This window comes from Calidris pugnax, unplaced genomic scaffold (genome assembly GCF_001431845.1).
Source record: "Calidris pugnax isolate Ruff unplaced genomic scaffold, ASM143184v1 scaffold388, whole genome shotgun sequence".
Classification (NCBI taxonomy): domain Eukaryota; kingdom Metazoa; phylum Chordata; class Aves; order Charadriiformes; family Scolopacidae; genus Calidris; species Calidris pugnax.
The window spans coordinates 32,365-54,962 of record NW_015091104.1 but is presented as its reverse complement, the minus strand read 5'-3'; the positions used below and the strand labels follow the sequence as shown (position 1 = coordinate 54,962).

The 22,598-nt window shown below is 43.7% G+C and overlaps 1 protein-coding gene across 4 annotated transcripts in view; it reads left to right on the top strand.

Moving 5' to 3' along the window:
* Positions 1-22,598, top strand: part of SMARCD3 (SWI/SNF related, matrix associated, actin dependent regulator of chromatin, subfamily d, member 3) — an 84,620-nt gene that overhangs the window by 32,234 nt on the left and 29,788 nt on the right. For all 4 annotated transcript variants that reach the window (XM_014957997.1, XM_014957996.1, XM_014957998.1 and 1 more), the window contains 3 exons: positions 6,917-7,134; positions 10,178-10,220; positions 19,067-19,189. In XM_014957997.1, coding sequence (XP_014813483.1) covers positions 6,926-7,134; positions 10,178-10,220; positions 19,067-19,189 — 375 coding nt within the window. In that variant the 5' untranslated portion in view covers positions 6,917-6,925. The remainder of the gene's footprint in view (positions 1-6,916; positions 7,135-10,177; positions 10,221-19,066; positions 19,190-22,598) is intronic.

Genomic DNA, 22,598 nt, shown 5'->3' with positions numbered 1-22,598 from the left:
TTTCACAAACAAATTTTGCATCTTCTCAAACCTTGCTGGGTTTTCAATGAACTGTAACCATTCAGGAAGAAGGTTTGGATGTCATTGTGAGCTGCCCAGTATTTGAGAGCAGCCGCTGATACTGCGAAAGCAAGTTAAGCTGCTAGCCTGGTTAAGAAATGGGGCAGAGAAAATTCAGAAGCAATTGTAAATCCGTGGCATATATGAACAAGAGTATTTTTTTTAATTTATTTTGGTATCTGCGTGACTAGCAAGCAAAAAAATAAGGCGCAATTCAGAGGGCACTAGTAGTGGGAGGCCTGTGAAGACTTCATCAATAAGAAAGTCGTTTAAGGATGCAGACTGATTAGGAAAGTTATCTGTAACTGGTGGATCTTAGCCACTGGTTAAATAAGTAAACATCTACCAAAGATGATGGAGATACAGATGATACTTCTTTAGACAAGGAAGGACTGGATGACCTCACGGACTTACATTTCAGTGTGTTAAAAAATATATATTTGCTTTATTGGAATGGGAAGAACTAAAGACGTTCTCCCCAAATTGAATGGTGATCTGTTTTAAGTGGATAAAAGGGATTGTTTCTTCCAGCCAGTCAGGAGTTTGCAGACATCACTACTAGAAGTAGCGAGGTGAGGAGAATATTAGGTTTGAAAGAAGTAGAACTTTGCAAATGAAAAATACTCCATTAATTTTTATATTATCATGGATATAAATACTATCTTGTCAGAGCATAAATTAGCTAACACTAGAAAGGCTAGAAAAGAGCTTCACAAACTGTCATTTTTGGGCAGTTTGTTCCACTTCCCCAACACTGTGCTGTATGCGTGTTCCCTGTGCGGGAACATGGTTAGAGAACAGGTCCTGGAACAGAGTCCTTTGTTTGCTCCACGTGCATTCCCTGCCCTGTTAAACAAGGAGGTTTTGGGATGAGGGTAGGTCAGCCTGGAGAAATCAAGGGACCTTACTGCAGTGAAGAAATTTCATTGGGGAGGTACTTGCAGAAAACTGGTTGAGTGAAAACGTTGTACAGCATTCGCCCTTGCGAGTAAGCTGTCGGTGGGAACTGATGGTTTGTCCTTTCCTAGCCCTGAACTAATTGCAGGCTAACAAATACAGAAAAGCATATACATAATTAAGAAAAGAACATCATGCTAATTCTAACTAGGGCTTTAATAAAGATCAATGTGATTTTGTGCAATATAGGCTTGTTAAAAAAATTTGAGTTGCTCATTGAGAAAACTTCGATTTGCTGATGAATAAAGGTGCACAGATATAATTGATCTGTGAGGTGTTTGAATTGCTCTTCTGTTTTTGGAAAAAGAAATACTGTAGGAATATGAAAACAGTCTCACTGGGTCATTTAGCCCAGTGTCCCCAGAGGCAGGGAGCAGCAGAAAGATGCATGGAAATACAGGAACAAGGCAAAAACCTGGTGATGCTTCATCCAAACACTGTGCTTTGTGGCTCTGGAGCTTTCGGACCCAAATCTGCCCTCTATGCATAGTACTTCCATATGAATTTGGTTTATGTAAGTTAGTCTGCTGATGTCGTTCTGAACCCATATAAACTTCTAGCATTCACAGCATTTTGTGTCAGGAATTTTTGCAGCTTATCTTCCATAAAGAAGTACCTGATCCTGCCAACTGTTGTCTAATTCTTGCAAGGGAAGAGACAGCGAGCTCTTGATCAGCCCTCTCTTTTCCCGTGCTGATCATGATGCTGCTGAGCTCTGTTACCTCCCTGCTCCCAAAGACACCCTTTTACAGAGTCAAGAGGTTCATTCTGGCAGTTCTTCACACAAAAGCCATTCCATACATTATATCACAGCAGTGGATGCAATCACATCTATTAAAATGAGGAAGCTGATGGAACTCAAACATGGTAGGCTTTGTTAATTTCAGTTCCAAAGACAGTTGAGTTTTGGGTTTGAGGTTTTTTTCTTTTTTTTTTTTTCTTGGTTGCATCCAAGTGCTTTGTTTGAGGTTTGATGTCTGATTCTGAGCTGTGAATTGACATGCATGAAATAGAAAAGTGGTCACTGAATTTTGTCTCAAATTACAATTCACAGTTGTGTAAATGTGATGTTTTCCTAGGTAAAGATTTTTGGATTGTCATGAATGTTATTTAAAAATGGGTGGAGCCTGGAACACTTAATTCTAGGATGTGAGAGCTTTTGGGAAGTGGAGGAAGCAAGATGAATTGCGATGCTGATGTTTCTGTGAACTAAATCTCTAACAGGTTCATAGACATTGAAAAAAAGGAACTCATAGGATGTGACATCTGTAGTTAGAGGAGCGAAGCTGTCTACAACTTTTTTTCTTGTACTTCTAAGAGTCCATTTTGAAAAGGCACTTTCAGTTGGGAAACCAATTGTGCGGTCAGAAACCTGTTGCCATCAGACAGTATCAATCTAGTCTAAATTTCTTAACTGTTCCAGATGCTTCCAGTGACCTATTCTCACCTCCAGATAGCATGTCATCTCCTCTCTCTAGCGTTGGTGCCTCATAGAAGTCAGTAGCTGCTGTAATACCTTGACATGATATGTTTCTAGCAAAGGTGGCTTCTCTTTTTAGTTAAAAAAATATGCTGTTTGTATACTTGGTAATTGTTGTTGTTCTTAAGATCTATGTGTTTCTCTGCTAATGAGAGGCCCATGTTCACTGTGTGCCCCGAGTCCTGTGTGGTGCCGGGATGGATGGAGTCTGTCTTTCATAATAGACTTGCTGTGGGTGCAGTTCAGTGCTGTATCGTACTGCAGAGACTCCCCGCTTTCTCCTCAGTCCTTTTCTAAGGCTCTTGCAGGTGTTTTTGCTTTTCTTTTCTTGACACTTTCTTGTCCTCTTACCTATCAGTTCTCCAGGTTATTTTCCTCTGTCTGGAATGTCCAGACAGAAACGCTCCCTTTTTCTGCTTCAGCATTTTGGCTGCTATGATGTTAATGTCCCTTGAGAAAAGACTCTGCAGTAGAAATGTCTAGAAAAGGACCGCTCCAATGTTGTCTAATTTCTGCCATCAGACAGAAGTTCGCTTCAGGAACAATAGGGAGGAAGATGCAGTCTTCTGATGGCACAGGAGGGACGAAAGTGGAAAGGCCGGATGTGTGGCTTGGGAAGGTTGGCAGCAGAAGGCAGACGGGGATGGCAGCAGTTGTTGGGCAGGGGGTACACTCCCTGATGGTGTGCTCAGCTTTGGGAGGGTGTAGCTGGGGCAGGGATTGTCTACAGGAATGCAGGCCATGGGCAGAATTCTTGGGGACCAGCACGGATGCGTGAAATGTTGGTGGTGAGCCTTTCTCAGTGTGCCCGCTGTGTGACCGTGCCTGGCTGTTCTGTAGGCACCTCTGCTCTTGGCTTCATCTCCTCAGAGCTGTTAGAGCGGTCCCCCTTCCCCTGGGGACATACTGTGGTCATTTCCTATGGCCCACAGTGGTTTTGCCCGCTGTCCAGTAAAGTGTTGGAAGTAGTACAGAGTAATACATGTGTATGGAATCAGTGGAGGAAAAAGTGGGTAGGTCTGTGGGTAGAGCAGAGCTGGGTCGGGCAGAGGGGTCCAGTGGAGGTGATTTCCCAGGAGGGAGGATGTGTCAGTGCTCTTTGGCACTGCAGCCTTTGCCATGGATGGTAGCTTGTTCAGGACTGATTTCCATCCCCCTTGAGGAAGAGGGGAGAGACTGATCCTAACCTGCAGCCTGGTGCTCCTCCACAGTCTCTTTCACAACACATAATGGCTTTGTACCACATTGAAAGACATAATACTATGCTATAGTATCAAGACTTTTTTTTTTAATGTCAGTATTGTGAAAAATTCAGTGTATTGTCTGTCACAGTCTTGTCTTACATGTGTTTGAGAGCAAAATAAGCTTTTAGAGTGCTTGTGTGTTCTCCTTTTATAAAAGTTTAGATGGAGAAAGCATTTCTCTATCTTGGCAGTCTCGTGGGCTTGCAGCAGGGAGATGCAGTTGCATAGTGAATAATATTTTATCTATGGTGATATTGGAGATAGGAACATGAGAAAGGAGGGGAAGGATGAGGCGGGGCAAGGGCTGAGATTGAATATGCTTTTCTTAGAGCTGCCTCCTTTTTCTCAGTTTTGTCCTTCACATTTTTCTGTTTCGATACATTACAAAGGGGACTGAAGGCAGTTCAAAGATGTCAGACCTAGATCGAGAGTAGATTTGGCTTGCTGGCTTGTTCCCCAGGCCCTAGGTCGTCCTTTACAGGGGGGAGGAGTGGACCTGCGCCTGATCCCTGTGGCCAGGCGGCCTCCGGCAGGGATGAACCGAGGTGGCTGTGCCCGGGACTGTCAGATGTCCCTGGCTGAGTGACAGGCAGCAGCGGGCCCAGCGGTCTGCTTGTGGCTGGAAGGGGGCCACAGTGTGTGGATTGACAGACAACAGAGAGATCTTAAACACCAGCCCCAGGAGAAAGCCTTTTCTGGGCCGTTGTTTGCTGTGGGCGGGGGCGGGGTGGGGGAGGAGGTGGGAATGGGGGGAGCTGCTCTGCTCCAGCGGTTCTTGTAGCGCCATGTTTATGGGAGAAGATGTTTCCAGCTCTGCACAAAGCCTCGGTTTTGCCTCTTTGCTGCCTCCTGCTGCTCCTCTGGTCGGTGACCATCCCCACAATCGGTTTCCTATGCCAATACTTGCTGGATTCACCTCCTAAGCGCCCTGTGTTGGTCCCTTTCCAGCCTCAGCCTTCCTTCTCTTTCCGTACCAATTATAGCCATTGATTCTTTGCTGATCATTCATTTCCCTTCTTCCTTTTCCAATTTCCTTCATGCATACAAGTGCAAGGAATATCTAAGACTTGTGATGATCAGGGAGGGCACTGAGCTGGGGCTTTGGGGATGACAGTGAATTTGTAGATGGAGGTCCAAATTATATTTAGAATTATATGTTATTATGATATATAATTATATATTTGTAAATGATAAAAGGATGAAACAAATGTAAAATAACCTATGTTTTAAATTTTTATTTTATTTATTAATGATAGAAAACCCATTTTTATTCCCACCTCCCAAGGGACTGTCCTGCATACCCCTTGGGGCGCACGCACCTCACTTTGGAGACCAGCAGTGTACTTCTCCCAAGGGCTTTAATTGTTGATAACTCAGAGAACTTTCTGAACCAAGTGTGTTTTCCATGTTATTAGAAGCCCTTTGGACAGGGGTGACTGCCTGCGGATTTGCAGACTCCCTTCTTTGGGTTGTGTGTGAGCCTGACCGCTGTGGCCGCCTCTGATGGAGGTAGTTTGTTATTCTGGAGGGGCGGTGAACAGTCAGTCCCCAGCTGCCCTCTCTAGGCCACTCCTGATTTTGCACAGCTCTAGCAAATGCCCGCTTAGATTACCTTGGATCACCTCTTTCCAGATGGAAAATCATAGTATATTTACTTACACCTGTGCAGATGCAGTTCTCTATCTTAATCATTTCTGTGCCATTCTTTTTTCAGATCTATTTACCATTACTGAGCTGCAGAAACCAGAACTGCACACTGCATTCAGCATGTGGGCAAACCATGGGCAGTGGCACAGTGATGCTCTCTATTCTCTTCCTTGTTGTTTCTTTTGTTTAATGGCTTTTTTTGACCTCTAGCACGCAATGAACCGATTTTGTTTTTAAGTGTCTGTTTAAACTCCAAGATCTTGCTTCTGTTGGGCAGCAGTCAGCTCGGAGCCTGTTGTTTTGGATGTGATGATTGTATCATTTTTTCCTGTGTAATTCACTTAAATATGTATTGAAAAATTGAATTTGTCATCTTCCTTTTAAGTGCTTATTCTGTCTCATAAAGTCTTTCTGCAGTTCTTTGAAGCTGGCCTTCATCCTTGCCAACTTGAATAACTTAGTATTACCAACAAACTTTTTCACTTCCTTGCTTTTTTGCACTCTTTTTTTGGTTCCTTTTCCTTTTTCTCAGGTTGCTTATGAATATGCTGAAAAGCTGGACTCTCAGCAAAACTCTGCCTGTGCCTTCCTTTTATTTTCAGAACCAATTACTTTTACCTCGTTTCTCTTCATTTTTTTTGGTGTATGATTATTCTTATTCACATACTGGTTCAAATGCCTGTAGGGTGTGTGTGTGTTGTCTGTATTTTCACGTATACATAGACATATAATAAATGTCTTGGTAATTCTTAGAATGAAGCTTACGTTTTACAGAGAATAATTATTTTACTGGTGTAGATTTTTCGGGTTTAGAATTGAGTTTACTGTGTGTCCTGTACAGCATTAAGTTAGGGATTTGACCCAAAGTGGTTCTCCAGAGCACGCTGAAATCAACGTAAATGTCTGGACTTCAGAAGGCCTACACGATCTACTGACAAACTACCACATTCCTTTTATTTTTTAGTTAGTTTTAGAGGCTTGATCAGAGACATGACCTTTTCTTGTAGGATTCGTGTCACTTTATGAACTAACACTGTGCTCCAGTGTAGGTGAAGGAGAAAGCTCTTAGTGGAGAATGTTTTCATGGTTCACCTTTGCTTGTTGCAGTCTCCCTGCTGATCGAGCCTGATGGTTGGGGCAGGGTCTGAAGCACTGTAGATCTGAGCTTGCTGTAGCTTTGGTTGGCTGTGAACAGCACTGATTCGGACTGTCATGGAGTTTTTTCTTGGGTCTGTAGGTAGAGCTTTCTGCTGTGAGCTGGCCTGGATATGGTATTGACCACTGAGTGTTTTCCCAACCCTAGTATTTTTCATCCCTGTTTCCTGTCTACTTTATCACTGGATTCCTCTTTATGAAGTCCAGGAAATACCAGTCCAGAGCTCATGTGCTCCATGTTGGTGCTTAGTGCTTATTGGGGTGTTCAAAATGGGGAACTTGCTGGAGCCAATGTCCCTTTGTATACAAATGTATCTGCGGCTGAAGAAACAGGGACCAAATGTCTCTTCTTTCTGTTTCGCTTCTTCTCTAGCGACCTGGGATGCCATCAGGAGCTCGAATGCCCCATCAGGGGGCTCCAATGGGTCCCCCAGGCCCTCCATACGTCGGAAGCCCCTCGGTGCGACCGGGGATGCCCCAGGCTGTGATGGAAACCACAAGGAAACGTGCGGCACCCCAGCAGGTCCAGCAGCAGCAGGTCCAGCAGCAAGTACAGCAGCAGCAGCAAGCCACTCAAAGCCGGACTCGGAGGTGAGTGTCCCAGACAGAAAACCTGGGAGGATAATCTGAGGGAGAAAAAAACGTATCTCCTTAGCAATAGGTAAGACCTTTAAGATCAAATGAGACAGAAGAGTTACATATTTCTGAAATATGTTTCTGAAAGGAAAAACATTGATATACCTTACTTTTTACTTTGTTTGTGAATGGCCTTGAACAAACTGACTTTTACTAATGTCTGGTTTTGCAGTTATGCTTTTATGTTGCAAGTTTATCAGGCTATAAATCTGGCTGTTATATTTAGCCTGTAAGTTAATGAACAGTTCTCCTGCTAATATAGTGCAATTATTATATTATTTATTGTCTGTTCTGTATAGTTTCTCTGATTTCTGCCTGGCTAACAAAATGGTTTGCAAATGAGACAAGTGGAAAAAATTTTTGATTGGTCATGTGAATGCTTACACTATGGTCACTCAGGAGAGTGGTCATAAAATTTGAAACTGTTACAGGCATTCCTACATATAGAGTAAAAATATGATCATAGGGAATAATTTCATAAAATTAGAGGGATTTGTTTAAAGGAACTTTCTTTTAAAAAGATGCCTACTTTGTATAGTGCTGAATGCACTCTCTCTTAAATAACAGTTTTCTGATTTCTCTTTGCAACTTGTTAGATCTCAGCAGCCTTGAGTTCCAAGTACCCAGTTACTGATAAAAACACAGGGCGTAGTCATCTGGGTCGTCTACTGTTCTGCAAAATCATTATAGGTATATATATATAGATTCAGACAGTGTTCTAGTAGTGTCATCATATCTAGTTGTAGGTAAAACATGACTCTCTAAGGTCAGGGTTTCAGAAGCCCTCCTCCGTCCAGGTTACATGCCTTGAATCAGCAAGCCGGACTGGGGGGTGCTTATATCTGGGATGCATCTGGAAAGGACACTAATCCTGACAGTATTAATAAATTCCATTTGAATACAGAAGGAATGTGTGTGAGTGCAGCACATGAGCACAAGAGATGCATGGAGGCCTTGCCCAGCACTACCAAAACGCACATTCCACAGCACCTCCCAGGAGGAACTGCACAAAATAATGCCCAGCCTTCAAAAATGCAGGGTAGGTAAAAGCTGAAATAATTGCCACTGCTGGATAATTAAGGTAAACCTTAGTCACTAGCTAGTTTCCAGGGGTCATTATAGAATATTTTCTAAAAGTTGATGGCCCAACTCACAGAAGAAGGCAGTTCCCCCTCCCCAGTTCTTAATTTCAGTGCTGTAGTATGGAACCCAGTAGCAGTTGATGCTCTACAGAGTCCAGCTCACACTGGTGCTTCCCAGGTACCCAGGAAAGTTTCTCATTTTCTTCTGACATGCCTTCCTTCTGGATGATGTGTTGAATGTTTTCCCCTTGTTCATTTCTACCACCCTGTTGTTTCCCACTGAAAATTTTCTGTGTTTTCAGGCAAACTTTTCTGGCACCTTGGGTCCAATTCTGGAAGTAAATGAGTCCTAAGTTTTATGGCACAAACAGACCAAGAAGGTGTAGTCGTCCTTTCTTGGCAGGTTTGGTGGGGACAAAGATCTCATTTCTGTAACAGACTATTGGAGAATTGATTGAGACCCAAGTTGTTCTGAGTTTTTGGTTTGTTTGTTACTTGCTTTTTGATTGCAAGCCTTTGGGGCTGTTGCAGGGCCGTGCATATCCTGTTTCCCTTTGGAAGGATGGAGCTTGCTCAGGCATTCCTTCGGTGGAAGGTTTCAGTGCAGATTTGATTTTGTGAGCTGTGGAAGGTGCTGGAGGTTCACACCATGTAACATTCCAGTCCCATTACTCCTATGCTTTTTAAAAGGGATGTTGTTCACCTGTGAAGTTGTGTGTGACTGTGGGGATGGAAGGGTGTAGTTTGCGCCTCTGGGCACAAAGAGTTGGCTTATATGGGGATGGGGAAGACTGATATTTCAGGCCAGGCGTAAGCCTACATATTAGCATACCCAGGAAGGGAGTTTGCCACATGGATGTGTGTGGAAACAGCTTCTACGTGGACATGGCTGATGACAGACTTCCTGTATGAAAGCAGTGAGGAGGGGCATCCTTGACATGGCAGAGTGGCAGCAGGCAGCTTCCTCCCTTCCTCCCGTTTGTCTGTCACAGATGGAGTGATTCATCTCCTGCTTAAGATAAAAGCCTTGCAAAGTACAGAGAGAGGTGAAGAATAAGGCCTGAATTCCCTCTTGGCCCTGTTAGAGAAAGCTAGGTGACAGGCTTGGTGGGCACAAACAGTTCTTAGAATCTGAAGAATTCAAAAGACAATGTATTTGGCAGTTTTCCTGACAGCACCATTTCTTAGGCATGTAACACCTTTATGTGTGTGTACACAAACACAAGTATGTTTTCAAATGCATAGATATACAAATGTGCTAATGTATGGGTATGGACACATTATGTATATATGCTGCAGGGACACATCTGTCTTCCCGCTTGTGCATTCATAAAGATGAACAAGCACGGAAACGTAAGCCCGCTTACCTTTGTATATCACTCACGCAAAGGTATTGTTACAATAAAACAAGTGTGTATATATATGTGTGTGTTTTCATACATCATATGAAATACACCCAGTTTCGGGCATGAACGAATGAGCGCACGTCATCTGTTTGAACAAGTTCACATTCTGTTTACAGGCACTCAGCCACTTCCATGTGCACACACATGGGTGCATCCACACACACTCGCACACTGTCCTCCTCCTACATGCCTTTTCTGCATCTATAGAGAGCATGTGCACATGCACTTGCATACATTGCCGCCCTGCACCACAGAAGATGCTGTGATCAAAGAACTTGCACACTTCTTTCCAAGATGCATAACAGACAGCCCTGGTTTGTTCTGAGCTAACTGCCTCCCCGGCTGCTGAGGGAAGGGGTCCTGGGTCCTGGCCATGGGTGAGACCCTTCTGCTGATGCATGCACAGCTGTGCACCAGCATGTGGAGATGTCAGGATAATTTAGCAGGTGGCCTCGTTACTCCTAGATCTGTCACCATGGTAACGTGTTTTTTTCTTTAAAAAATGTACAGTGCCAAGAGGAGGAAGATGGCTGACAAAATTCTCCCTCAGAGGGTGAGTCGCTTTCATTTCCTATTCCCTTCACAATCAGTTCAGCATCTTATTGTAATTAGAGGGATTTTAGAAAATACTTTCACTTTTTGTTTAAACATCTAATTAAAAAGTAAGTAGGCAGTGGGTGAAAGTCTGGAGCGCAAGGCTGGAGCTGGGGCTGGGGCTGGGAGCTGGGGGTGTGGAGCAGCCTGGCCCGTGTCCTCCTCCAGCCCTGGCTTTGTCGAGCCACCACTGCCACTTGCTGGATGGACAGTGGTGCTGGGCTGCCAAGCACACGCCTGCACGCTGGGGCCCTCTGCCTCGTAAGGATGTTTTTGATCAATTTTTGAGGCTGGCCAAAAGCTGGTTCAGAGCACAGCTGTGCCTGTGGGAGATGGGCTCATTCTCAGGTCTGTCTGGCACAGTCGAGCTACCAGGTTCTGATTTTCCTGGTTGTGTCCTGATAGGACTGAAGCAAACCCATGTAAACAACAGAGTTCAAGGGGCCTGCATTGTCCGGAGAGTTGTTTATTCTCTTGTCCCTGGGGATATGTCTAGCTTTTAGTGTCTGCCTATGCTTGATCCTCAATGCTTAAATCTTCTATTTCCTTTTTAAACATGGGAATTTATGCTCCCCTTCTCCTTCATTATTGCTAGACTTTTCCTTTCCTGTGCCCTCTTCAGGACAGTTCTCTCCAAATCTACTTGGTTGGTCCCAAAAGGCAAGCTTCCATAGTCTTCAAAACACATGCCCTTGTCACATCCTCATCCCAGTTTCTTTGACTCCTGGTGCTTTTGGTCCACCTCTCCACTGCTAGTGTCAATTCAAACTTGCTGTCAATCCCCTGATTCTCCTCTGTGACATTCCACAGGTACCTGGTGCCAGTCACCTGAGGAGGTGAGCCCACTTTTGGTACTCCAGATGCCATATTAACACTTCTTTTAATTCCTGCCACCCTCTAAAAGCACAACCTTTCATAGGTTAGGCATTAGTTCTCTTGCTGCTGCCTTGAAAGGACTAAGCTACCGTTAAATCCAGACCTTTGAACTACTTGCAGCCTCCATCGTGTTTGTGTTAGAGCTTCATTCCTGCTCTGCTTGGAGGCTGTACTTTCTTAGAATGAAACTTAGGTTTTTTGTGCTGTCAGTTCTGTCTGTCCCACACAAATTCTTTTCACAAGCAATTATACATCTTGTATGGTGAGGCTATTGCTTTAAATATATGTCCATTTCAAGGCTTGTTGTTGTGTGGGGTTTTTTTTTGTCTGTTGCATTTACAAAATAAAAAGATCTCAGAACAGAGGTAACCAAACTTCTTTCGACAACAAAAGACTTGTGCCTTTGTTTATCAAATCCATTATAATTCTTTAATAGGTCTACCTATTCAAGCATGTCAAAAACCTATACAAATGCTAGCACCTTTCAGAATCATGCTTGGTTCTGAAAAGTTACCGACTCTTCTTGTCTTTCAGTATTTTTGTTGCTGTTAGCCAATAGTTTTAACCAATAGAGTGTTAAGGCAACACAAATCACTAGAGTTCTGTCTTTAGTGGAGTTTTTATCAGTGCAGCTGTAGCGCTGGTATCGATGACAGGACACTGTGTCTGGATTAAGGTACTCCATCAGGCTGCAGTGTATCGGAATCTCCTTCCGCTCACCATTCATGCGATAGGAAAATGCTGTGTGCGTCGGTGTCCTGTCAAGTGGAAGATTTGCACTGGTGGCTGTGGAATGCACACAAAACTCAGGGTAGAACTTCCAACTTTCCAGAGCTACTTCTGGAATGTTTTCCAGCCAATCAGCATCTGTTTCCCACAGACTTTCTGCAGACTCTTGCTTGTGTTTTCTGGGAACTGTGAAGGGTAGAGGGAAAGATATTAAATACATTTTAATCTTGGAAACCATCTTACGTATCAGTGGAAAAGGAGGTGGGTTCTCAGTCTTACTTGCTGTGATAGCAATCCAAGCAGCTGACACAGATAGCCTGCTGTTGGACTTCCAGGCTTTCTGATCAAGCCTGCGCTGGAGCATATTCCTCATTGGGTAGTGTTGCTCAACTGCTACAGTTCAGCTATTTGAGAAGGATTTAATTTTGCATGGATATAATCATATGAGAAAGTTCAACCTGGCAAACTATTACATGTAGGAAGATAGGATTATGTAAGGCATTTGACACTGTCCTGCACGACGTCCTTGGCTCTAAACTGGAGAGACATGCATTTGACAGATGGACCACGCGGTGGATAAGGAATTGGCTGGATAGTCGCACTCCAAGAGTTGCAGTCAACTCCAAGAGTTGATGTCCAAATGGCGACCAGTGACGAGTGGTGTTCCTCAGGGGTCAGCACTGGGACCGGTGCTGTTCAACAGCTTTGTTGGCAACATGGACAGCTGGTTTCAGTGCATCCTCAGCAAGTTTGCCGACGACACCAAGCTGTGTGGAGTGGTCAACATGCTGGAGGGGAAAGGATGCCATCCAGAGGGAGCTGGACAGGCTTGAGAGGTGGGCCCATGCAAACCTCATGAAGTTCAACAAGGCCAAGTGCGAGGTCCTGCACGTGCATCGGGGTAATCCCAGGCACAAGTACAGGCTGGGTGGAGAATGGATTGAGAGCAGCCCTGAGGAGAAGGACTTGGGGGTGTTGGTGCATGAGAAGCTCAACATGAGCCGGCAACATGCACTGGCAGCCCAGAAAGCCCCTGCATGCTGGGCTGCATCCCCAGCAGCGTGGCCAGCAAGGCGAGGCAGGGGCATTGTGCCCCTCTGCTCTGCTCTGGGGAGACCCCATCTGGAGAGCTGCCTCTAGCTCAGAGGCCACCAACATCAGAAGGATATGGACTTGTTGGAGCAGGGCCAGAGGGGGCCTTGGAGAATAGGCTACCCAGGGAGGTGGCAAAGTCTCCTTCTCTGGAGACATTAAAAAAAGCCACCTGGACAAGTTCCTGTGCAACCTGCTCTAGGTGGACCTACTTTGGCAGGGGGATTGGACTAGATGATCTCTAGAGGTCCCTTCCAACCCCATGAGATTCTGTGATTCTGAGATGCTGGGAGGGCTGGAGCCCCTCTGCTGTGAGGACAGGCTGAGAGAGTTGGAGGGGTTCAGCCTGGAAAAGAGAAGGCTCCAGGGAGACCGTAGAGCCCCTTCCAGTCCCTAAGGGGGCTCCAGGAAAGCTGGGGAGGGACCCTTGATCAGGGAGGGGAGTGATGGGATGCGGGGGAAAGGTTTGACACTGAAAGAAGGGAGATTGAGATGAGATCTGGGGAAGAAGTTCTTTGTTGTGAGGGTGGTGAGAGCCTGGCCCAGGTTGTCCAGAGAAGCTGTTGCTGCCCCATCCCTGGAGGGGTTCAAAGCCAGGTTGGAGGGGGCTTGGAGCAACCTCGACTGGTGGGAGGTGTCCCTGCCCGTGGTGGTTTTGGGGTCGATTAGATGATCTTTAAAGGTCCCTTCCAACCTAAACCATTCTGTGAATCTAAGGCCACCGTATACTTTTTATTTTAACACCTTGGGGTTTTTTGATGAATGCTAATTTCTTGGTCTGATTTATCAGGTGACAGTAAATTTTACAGATTAATCATACACTAAGTACAATTATTTCCTTTTACATTTTGCCTTTCCATTTGATTATCAGTATTTGCTGTTTATTACACAGCATATACTGTCTAAATTAAAAACTGGGAGGTCCATAATCACATAATCTGACCTTCCACAGAACACAGTTCACAGGATTTCCATTAATTTCTTCTTATTTAATGCAGAAAATCTCCTTCCATGGCATGCATGTCTCTTAGTATTGGCTACTGTTCTTCTCACTGGGCCTCGGATTCCCATGAGGACTTTTCATATCTGCTTTCCAGCTCCTAAGAGAGGATGGTCAAGAAGATGGAGCCAGACTTTCTAGTGGAGCATGGCAGAAGAATGAGAACTAGCGAGCATAAGTTGAAACAGGAGAGGAGCTGGCAAGGAGAAACTTTATCACAACAGGACAGTCAAGCATTGGAAACCAGAGAGGTCATGGGATCTCCACCCTTGGGAGTTTTCAAACCCCAGCATAGAATCATAGAATGGTTTGGGTTGGAAGGGACCTTAAAGATTATCTCGTTCCAGCCCCCTACCGTGGGCAGGGACACTTCCCAGCAGACCAGGTTGCTCAAAGCCCCGTCCAACCTGGGCTTGAACCCCTCCAGGGATGGGGCAGCAACAGCTTCTCTGGGCACAAGTTCCAGTGCCTCGCCATCCTCACAGCAAAGAATGTCTTCCTAATATCTAATCTAAACCTACTTCATTGATGACCCTGCTTTGAGCAGGAAGGTGGACTAGAGACCCACCAACATTTCTTCAAGCTGGTATCTGTGATCCAGCTGCTGTTCCATAGAGCATCTTTAGCAGAAGTCTCCAGAAATATTGCTTTCATATGCCATCTGACTGCCTGCTCTACAGTTGGTGCTTTTCCATGCTGGTTGACTTGATCATCACTTCTCCAGTTGTTTCTTTGGCCTGTGAGCCTCAGATGTTTGGCTGTGTTGTAGACGCTGCCCAGCCACTGAACATAAAGGAGCTATTGAATTGCTTTTACTGGAACTTTGAGAGTAACTCATAAATTACTCTCCTCATAATTCTAATTCATAGATGTGATCTATAGCCTTCTTTTATGTAATTAAACATTCAAATATAAGCTTAAGAGTATTGCTTCTCTCTGCCCGTGTTAGTCTGTGCCAGTAACTGATTGTCATATGAGGGGCTGGTGAAAGACTTGCTTAACTATTGCTTGTAGTGTTGCAGGATCTTTGCATTTTTGAACAGTGTCTGCATGTGGCCATGAAATTCAGAATGGCATAGTCTCTAATTGCTTCTGTCATGTTACTGGACAATGTTATTGGCTCTGTGGTAGCCAGTCAGGAATCCTCTCTGAAGCTCTGTCTCTTAGGGATCAAGACTCACAAGGTGGCACAGAGTTACTATTTCTGAGAAGTGTCAGGCCTTAGCTGTCCTTCTCCAACCACCACAGAAGCCTCAACAGTAGAAACACTTTTGTCAATAAACTATAGGCTAAAGTTTCTTAGCAGGGAGACTGTCCAGTAGCTGATAAGTCACACTTCAGCCATTGTCACCTGTAATACACAAATGCTGGCTTCTGAACACTATTTTTGAAATGTTTAGGGTGTGTGCATCTGCTGTAGGTAGTAAAACATTGGCTCAGGTTCCAAGTGAGCTTGTCGGACTTGGATGAGCAAGAGGTCTTGGCTTTTGTTACCTCTCTCAAAATGGAAATTATTGGCTAACCTTATTCTAAGCAAGTTGCCGAATCTCCATTTATTAGTGTGTGATGATTTTTTTTTTTAAAGCAAATTGCTGAGCCTGTTTTGTTTGTCCTGCTCAGATAGTGAAGAATCCAGTTCCAATTATTATTTGCTACCTGAAATGTATGAAATTATGTTTATTATTTTTTTCTGGCACCTTTACTGATAGCCCACTTTCACTTGGAAAGAAATATCAATCTGAAGGGCACGTTCTTCTTTATCTGTTTTTTTTTCTTTATTATTTTTAGTTTAAACTGAAATTGTTATGTGAGTGACAGCACGGTGGCTGTCTGCTACAGATGGTCTCGCTGATCACGAAGGAAAGAAAGCCTTTTGTAGACATCTGGAGGAACCCCTCAAACTTACAGGGGAGCTTTAACTACCTTGACATCTGCTTTGAGGGCAGGAGCACTGGGCACAAGCACTACAGAAAATTCCTGGGTTGGATTGATGACAATTTGACACAGGTGATCAACAAGGGGAGATGCTCTGAGAGACCTGTTAACCCACAAAGAAGGAAGAACTGGTTGGGGATGTGAAGGTTAAGGGCAGCCCTGGCTGTGGCAACCATGAGATGGCAGAATTTGCTTTCCTGAGAGAAGCGAGTTAAGACCTGGACTTCAGGAGAGCTGTTTTGGCTTGTTTGGGGATCTGCCGGGAAGGACCCTATAGGAAAATGGGGATCCCTGGAGGACGGAAGGGCTCGGGGAAGCTGGCTGAACTTCAAGGACAACCTCTTCAAAACAAAGGAGAACTATCAGACCAGTGTGCACAGAGTTGAGCAGGCCTGGCAGGAGGCCAGCATGGTGAAGCAGGGAATTTTTGACAGACCTCAAACGCAAAGAGGGAGTGCATCCTGCATTGTTACGTGATACTGCTGGGGCTCCGTCTTAATTTTCCTCTCACTCTTGAGAGCAAATTAAGAAGAGTATGAAATTTGGACATTACCATGATGGGAAAAGATTATTCCAATAGTGGGGTAAGAAGTAAAAGACTCCAAGAGCAGACAAAAATGTCCTGCTTTGAATTAGCCCAGTATCCCATCTTCACTGTGACCATAACACATGCCCAGAGAGGAGTACACACACAGTCAAGTACAATTCTTCTCCCAAATACTCTCCCCACCTGCAGCTGTTTGCAGTTCGAGGAATTACATGCAGTATTATCTTTGTTGGTTGATTTTAAAGTGCTTATGCTTTCTTAACATTTTACAATGTTTAACAGTTTGATTACAGGAATGGAATAGGAAATACCTTTTCAGCTTCCGTGTGGTAAGAGATGTGAAAGTACAGAATAGAAATATTTATTGAAGATTACTACTGTTTCTACAAAATTCTTAGAAATTTCATTAAATCCTGGGTCCAGTACCCTGCAAACCAGCTGAAAGGGTGTCACAGCTGTAGTATATGCTTTATCCCGAGGACTATGTGAGAGCTGAGGGCTCCCTGCTTCATCACATGCCCGGGAGATCATGAGCTGACTGTGCTAGACCTTGGAATTAAAAGATTGAAACTATGTTCTGGGTCCAGAATTTTTAATTGACTACAGTACAGCATCATTAATTTCCTCTGTGTGGAAGGAACTGACGAATCTTTTCTTCTGTGTGGGACAGCATAAAAGCATTGGGATGTTTTGTTGGGTCCAAAGATTTGTATTTGCTGTGGGGAGGAAGAATTGTCTGTATTGTGCAAGCTGTCTAGCAACTCCTCAATGTTTCCAGGACAGTGCTTGCTTTAAGGGCTTCGCTCTTAAAAATGTTCATGTTCTTTTATTATTCTGCTGATGCTAAGACTTTGTGAAAGAATATAAGCAGTTAAAAAGACATTGGTTCAGCTAAAGCTGGAGAGAGTTTTTGACTCCATGGTTTCTGCTTCTCCAAAGTGTCAGTCCTGCTGTAAACAGAGCAGGAGTTCTGGCATCTCAAAGCAAACAAAAAAATAAATTTGTTTAAAAGGTTGAAAGAGACATTTTATAGTCTTGATCAGTCTGAATACAGAAGGGAGGAATTGTTCCTCTTCAGGCTGAAAAAAAAAAATCTGAAGAAATGGATGACAAAAACTTTTAAAACACGTGAGCAGTAAGGGAATGCCTGTCCACCACTGCCCCAGCTGTGCTAGGAGATGGCATCAGATGAAGTTGACAGATGGGAGGTACTTCAGAAGAAATCTCTGACAGATGGGAGGTACTCTCAGAAGAAATAATTTGTCTTAGCTCCTTACTGTGGGTAGAACACCGTTATTTTAAGTGACCTAGGAACTTGCCCGTGTTTAAAAGACTCACATGCATAAGTCTACAGGAAGATGTTTATTCTGAGACAAGCTCTTTAACTAGGGAATTGACCAGTACCTGAGTTTTCACCTCTCAGCTGTGCAGTGGAGATATTCAGGGGCTGTAATGGGGAAGAGTATAGGAGGCGCAACAATACACGGGCTGTTGAGGTTCTGGAACACCGTGTCTCAGGCTGTTGTAGGTACTAAAGGGCAGCAACTTCCAAATGCTGTCAGAGACACAGCCCTAGGATGGGTGGACTGTTGGGATGACCTCCTGCCATATTTCTTATGTCCTTGCAGAACACAGTGAAGGGCTGTTTGCCGGGTGTCTCTCACGCAGGTGTTTGTGTCTCGCACTGAATCAAAGCTGAAGACTTCTGATTCTAAAGTGAAACAGGAATACCAACTAGCTTTTCATTCCTATAGAACAGAAGTATTCAAACAGTAAAATATTTTAGTTATGTAGCTGAAAGCTAGAGTGAATATTACAGAAATAGACAAGGTAGTCCAGTAGATTTATTATAATTACTTACAGTTCCTTTCTTTTGTGGCTTGCCTGCATGAGTGATTCCCAATTAAGAACTAACTTTTTCGTGTAAGGGTATACTTGCCCATTTCTAAGCTCAGATTGTTACATCTTCCTCCTAACCTACTTCAAATCATCTCCTCTGCTAACTTCTTTGGAAAAGGGAAAATAGAACTGTTACTAGAACTAACGTAGTTTAGCTAAGGTATTAAAATACCAATAAAAGTTGGCAAGATTGTAAGTTGGGGCCTCGTAGCTGATCATGGTGCCACTTTGATGTGAAGGTCAATTTCACCTTGGCCAAGAAGATGTACTGACAAAGGTTGACTTCCTCAAGGGCAGCTCTTACTTATGATGGGAAACGCTTCTTTTAAAAAAGTTACCATGAACATGCACCCTTTATTTTTAGTCTAGAGAGACACAGCACTTTTTTAGTTCAAACAGGACAGATTTACTGTACTTTACATTGTCGAGAGCAATGACTCCCAGGCTGCTTCAAGCTAAGCCTCACTTGAAAAAAAGCAGCCGTGATGCAGGCCTTGTGGATCCAGCTGGTGTCTTCCAGGGTTCATTAGCTTCAGTTCTGTGCTCCAGCTTTTCAGCCATGTGCTTGTACCGTGCCACTGAAATCTGCCCTGCTAATGAGGAACTAATGTCTTGGGAATAGCTCTTTCTGAGCACATCTAAGGGCTGGGAAGGTGTCGGTGTTACTGCTCTGGAACATAGTAGACTTTTTCTTCCAGTGCTTGGATGTTCCTTGCTTCCTTCTCAGATCCGGGAGCTGGTTCCTGAGTCCCAGGCCTACATGGATCTGTTGGCCTTTGAACGCAAACTAGACCAGACCATTATGCGGAAGCGTGTGGATATTCAGGAAGCGCTGAAGAGGCCAATGAAGGTATGTAATGAAAAATTTGTAGATTGAGTTGGGGTAAAAAATGGTGGAATGATCTTTCCATTAAAAGTCCTGTTAACAGATATATTTTGGAACAGGTCAAAGAAATCTAACAGTAAGCAGCTGGGGAGCAGCATGCATGGAAAAGTGGTGGAGAAAATTCTGTGGATATTACCAGGTCTAGCTTCTGAAAGCCTTTACTAAGGGGAATAATAGCTTCTGTATAAATAAACACTGGGTTTGGAACTTTGTATTAGAATGGTTAAAAAGAAAACAATAGGAGATTAGAGGGGTGTGCTGAAGAGATATATTAAATTTCCTATTAGAATTCAGTCGAAAGCTAAACTTGTGCAATAACAAAACATATACTGGGAAGAATTACTTACAGAAAAAGTGTTAAAGATCCTGCAAAAATGTACATGTTTACATAGTCTGTAAAAGGATGATTCATGTAAGAAAAGAAAGAATAGCATTTTCTGTGATTTCTATTAGATCAAGTCCAGCACTTCACTGTTCATAATGGCCTACTGTAATGGTCTTTTCCTAAGTTTTCTGAGTCTATTCAACTGAATCATGGAAAAGTTTAGGTAGGAGGAAACTATGGAAGTTATCTAGTTGAACCTCCTGCTCAAAACAGGGTTGTCAAGGCCTTGTTGAGTTTTTAAAATGTCTAAAGATGGAGGTTTCACAACTTCTTCAGGCAATCTATTTGAATGTTTGGTAACTCTCATTGTGCAGAATTTCTTTTCATGTCTTACTTAAGTTCTTGTGACTGTATTGATTGCTCTTACTTACTCATATAGTAAATCTTGTAGTATGAAGAGTTTTGTAGCTGTATGTCTACTGTGAAGTAAAGCTGTCATTCTTGTCTTTACCACAGTAATGGGTATCAGCCCAACTAAGATCAAGATTCCACTCTGTCACTGTACAGGTATCTGATAAGATGTGGAAGGCTTTTACCTATGATGTTTTTCCAATTTGAATATATGCAACATAAAAAAGAAAGAAAGAAAAAAAACAGTAAAGTTCCATGGATATATCTATTTTATAGATAGGAAATTGAAGTAAGGATGATTTAAATCACAAGTTTGTAGGAAAAAAATCTTGTGTATAATAGATTAGACTCTCAGAAGAAATAATTTGTCTTAGCTCCTTACTGTGGGTAGAACACCGTTATTTTAAGTGACCTAGGAACTTGCCCGTGTTTAAAAGACTCACATGCATAAGTCTACAGGAAGATGTTTATTCTGAGACAAGCTCTTTAACTAGGGAATTGACCAGTACCTGAGTTTTCACCTCTCAGCTGTGCAGTGGAGATATTCAGGGGCTGTAATGGGGAAGAGTATAGGAGGCGCAACAATACAGAAACTGTAGTCAGAAAATTCTCTTTCCGTCTAGGGCTCAGCAAAAACATTTTAAATATTAGTTACTCAGCTAGTTAACATCTAAAGAATGATCTTACAGATGTTTTTTGAATTCATGTCTAGACTTAGCATGCAGCAGCTGTGAAATTCAACACCTGTCAAAGTAAAGCTAAGACTAGATAAATTTGGGTTGTTCTGATGTTAAATATTTTCATTTTGTTACAGTTGGAGCATTGGTAACAGTAATAAAAATTATCTCTACATTTAAATCTCTTATCAAAGCTCTTGTAATTCTGAAGTATTGCCCTAAAACAGTGGTTCCCAAACTGGGATTATAATCCCAGGAAAAAATTCAATTTGTCTGAGGTATGTGATAGTATGTAGGAAATATGCAGGACTGCTCAGAATTATCAGTTATAATGGTAGTTATCATATTGGTCACAGCGACTGACTTGTAGCTGGCAACAGTCTTTGGGGACCGCACATTTATGGTCTAGTATTGCTCAGGCTGGTCTTTTGTGCCTGAAGACTAATTATTCTGGAAAAAATTTAGGGGGAGATGTTTCAGCCGCTTTGGATTGAGGGTAGTGCATAAAGTGTGCTGGGCCTACTGATGCTACGAGGACCTTCTGTGAAGAGCTGCGCTGTTGGGACAGATGACAGCAGTGGGATTGCTCTCTGAGCAAGGAGACCTTGGGGCTGAAATGGGGGAAATGGCCTTCATCACCCTCTAGCTCATTTTGCCACTGTCACCAGCCCCTCTCAGCTGCCAGCTTTTCCAGTCTAAGTCCTGCCTCATCTTTTTTCTGCCTGTTGGGTACTGGTGTGTTTTCTCCTCTTCTGTCAGTCCTGCGTTCTTGGACTGCATCACTCACGAGAGTCTCAGAATTCCTTGTCTGCAGAGCAGCATTTAGTGCATGCCACTCATCGCAAGAGCCCTTGCACTGACTTTATGAAAGACTCATCTGCTGAGTGCTCAGAATTCCAGAAGGGACTTTTTTTTGGAAGGAGTCAGGCGGACAGGGCTGTTTGACTGCAGTGTGGCCACAGGTACAGATATAGCAAGCTCCATGGCCTGAAGGAACTGGAAACCATATGGCTCAACTCCAGACGAGTAGGTGTCATTAAAGAAGAATGCATTACTGAAAATCTGGACAGCTAGAGCCACAGTGGACTTTGGGAGTGGGATTTATTTGGTTAAGTATAGATATCTACATTTTTTATGCATAAGCTAGTCACTCTGGGGCCCCTTTATAGTTGAGAGATTTAGTCAGTGTAGGCAACGGAGTTCAAGGCACAGTTCTTCTCATAGAGAAAGTACATACTGAAAAGAACAAATCATGCCCTAAAATGTGCCTGTTTCTCTCTATTGTCTAACCCTGAGATAAGTAGTCAGTTGTGGACATAAACATAATTTTAAGACTGAGATGATTTTCATCCCAAGATCTGAACCAGGGGTCACCTGGCTGAAAGAAGGGCATCATGTCCAGTTCTGGGCCCCTCAGTTACAGAAGGACAGGGAACTGCTGGAGAGGGTACAGCAAAGGGCCACAAAGATGATTAAGGGCCTGGAGCATCTCTCTTATGAAGACAGGCTGAGGAACTTGGGTCTTTTTAGTCTAGAGAAGAGAAGGCTGAGCGGGGATCTGATCAATGCTTATAAATACTTAAAGGGAGGGAGTCAGGAGGACAGGGCTGGTCTTTTCTCACTGGTGCCCAGTGACAGGACAAGAGGAAATGGGCACAAACTTGAGTATAAGAAGTTCCACCTAAACATGAGGAGGAACTTCTTCACTGTGAGAGTGGTAGAGCACTGGAACAGCCTGCCCAGAGCGGTGGTGGAGTCTCTTCTTTGGAGATATTCAAAACCTGCCTGGACAAAATCCTGTGCAACCTGCTCTAGGTAGACCCGCTTTGGCGGGGGGGTTGGACTTGATGATCTCGAGAGGTCCCTTCCAACCCCATATGATTCTATGATTCTATGATCTAGTGACTACCCCACAAGCCAGGCTCCTACTCCAAGCCCTGGCACCACAGACGATCCTTGG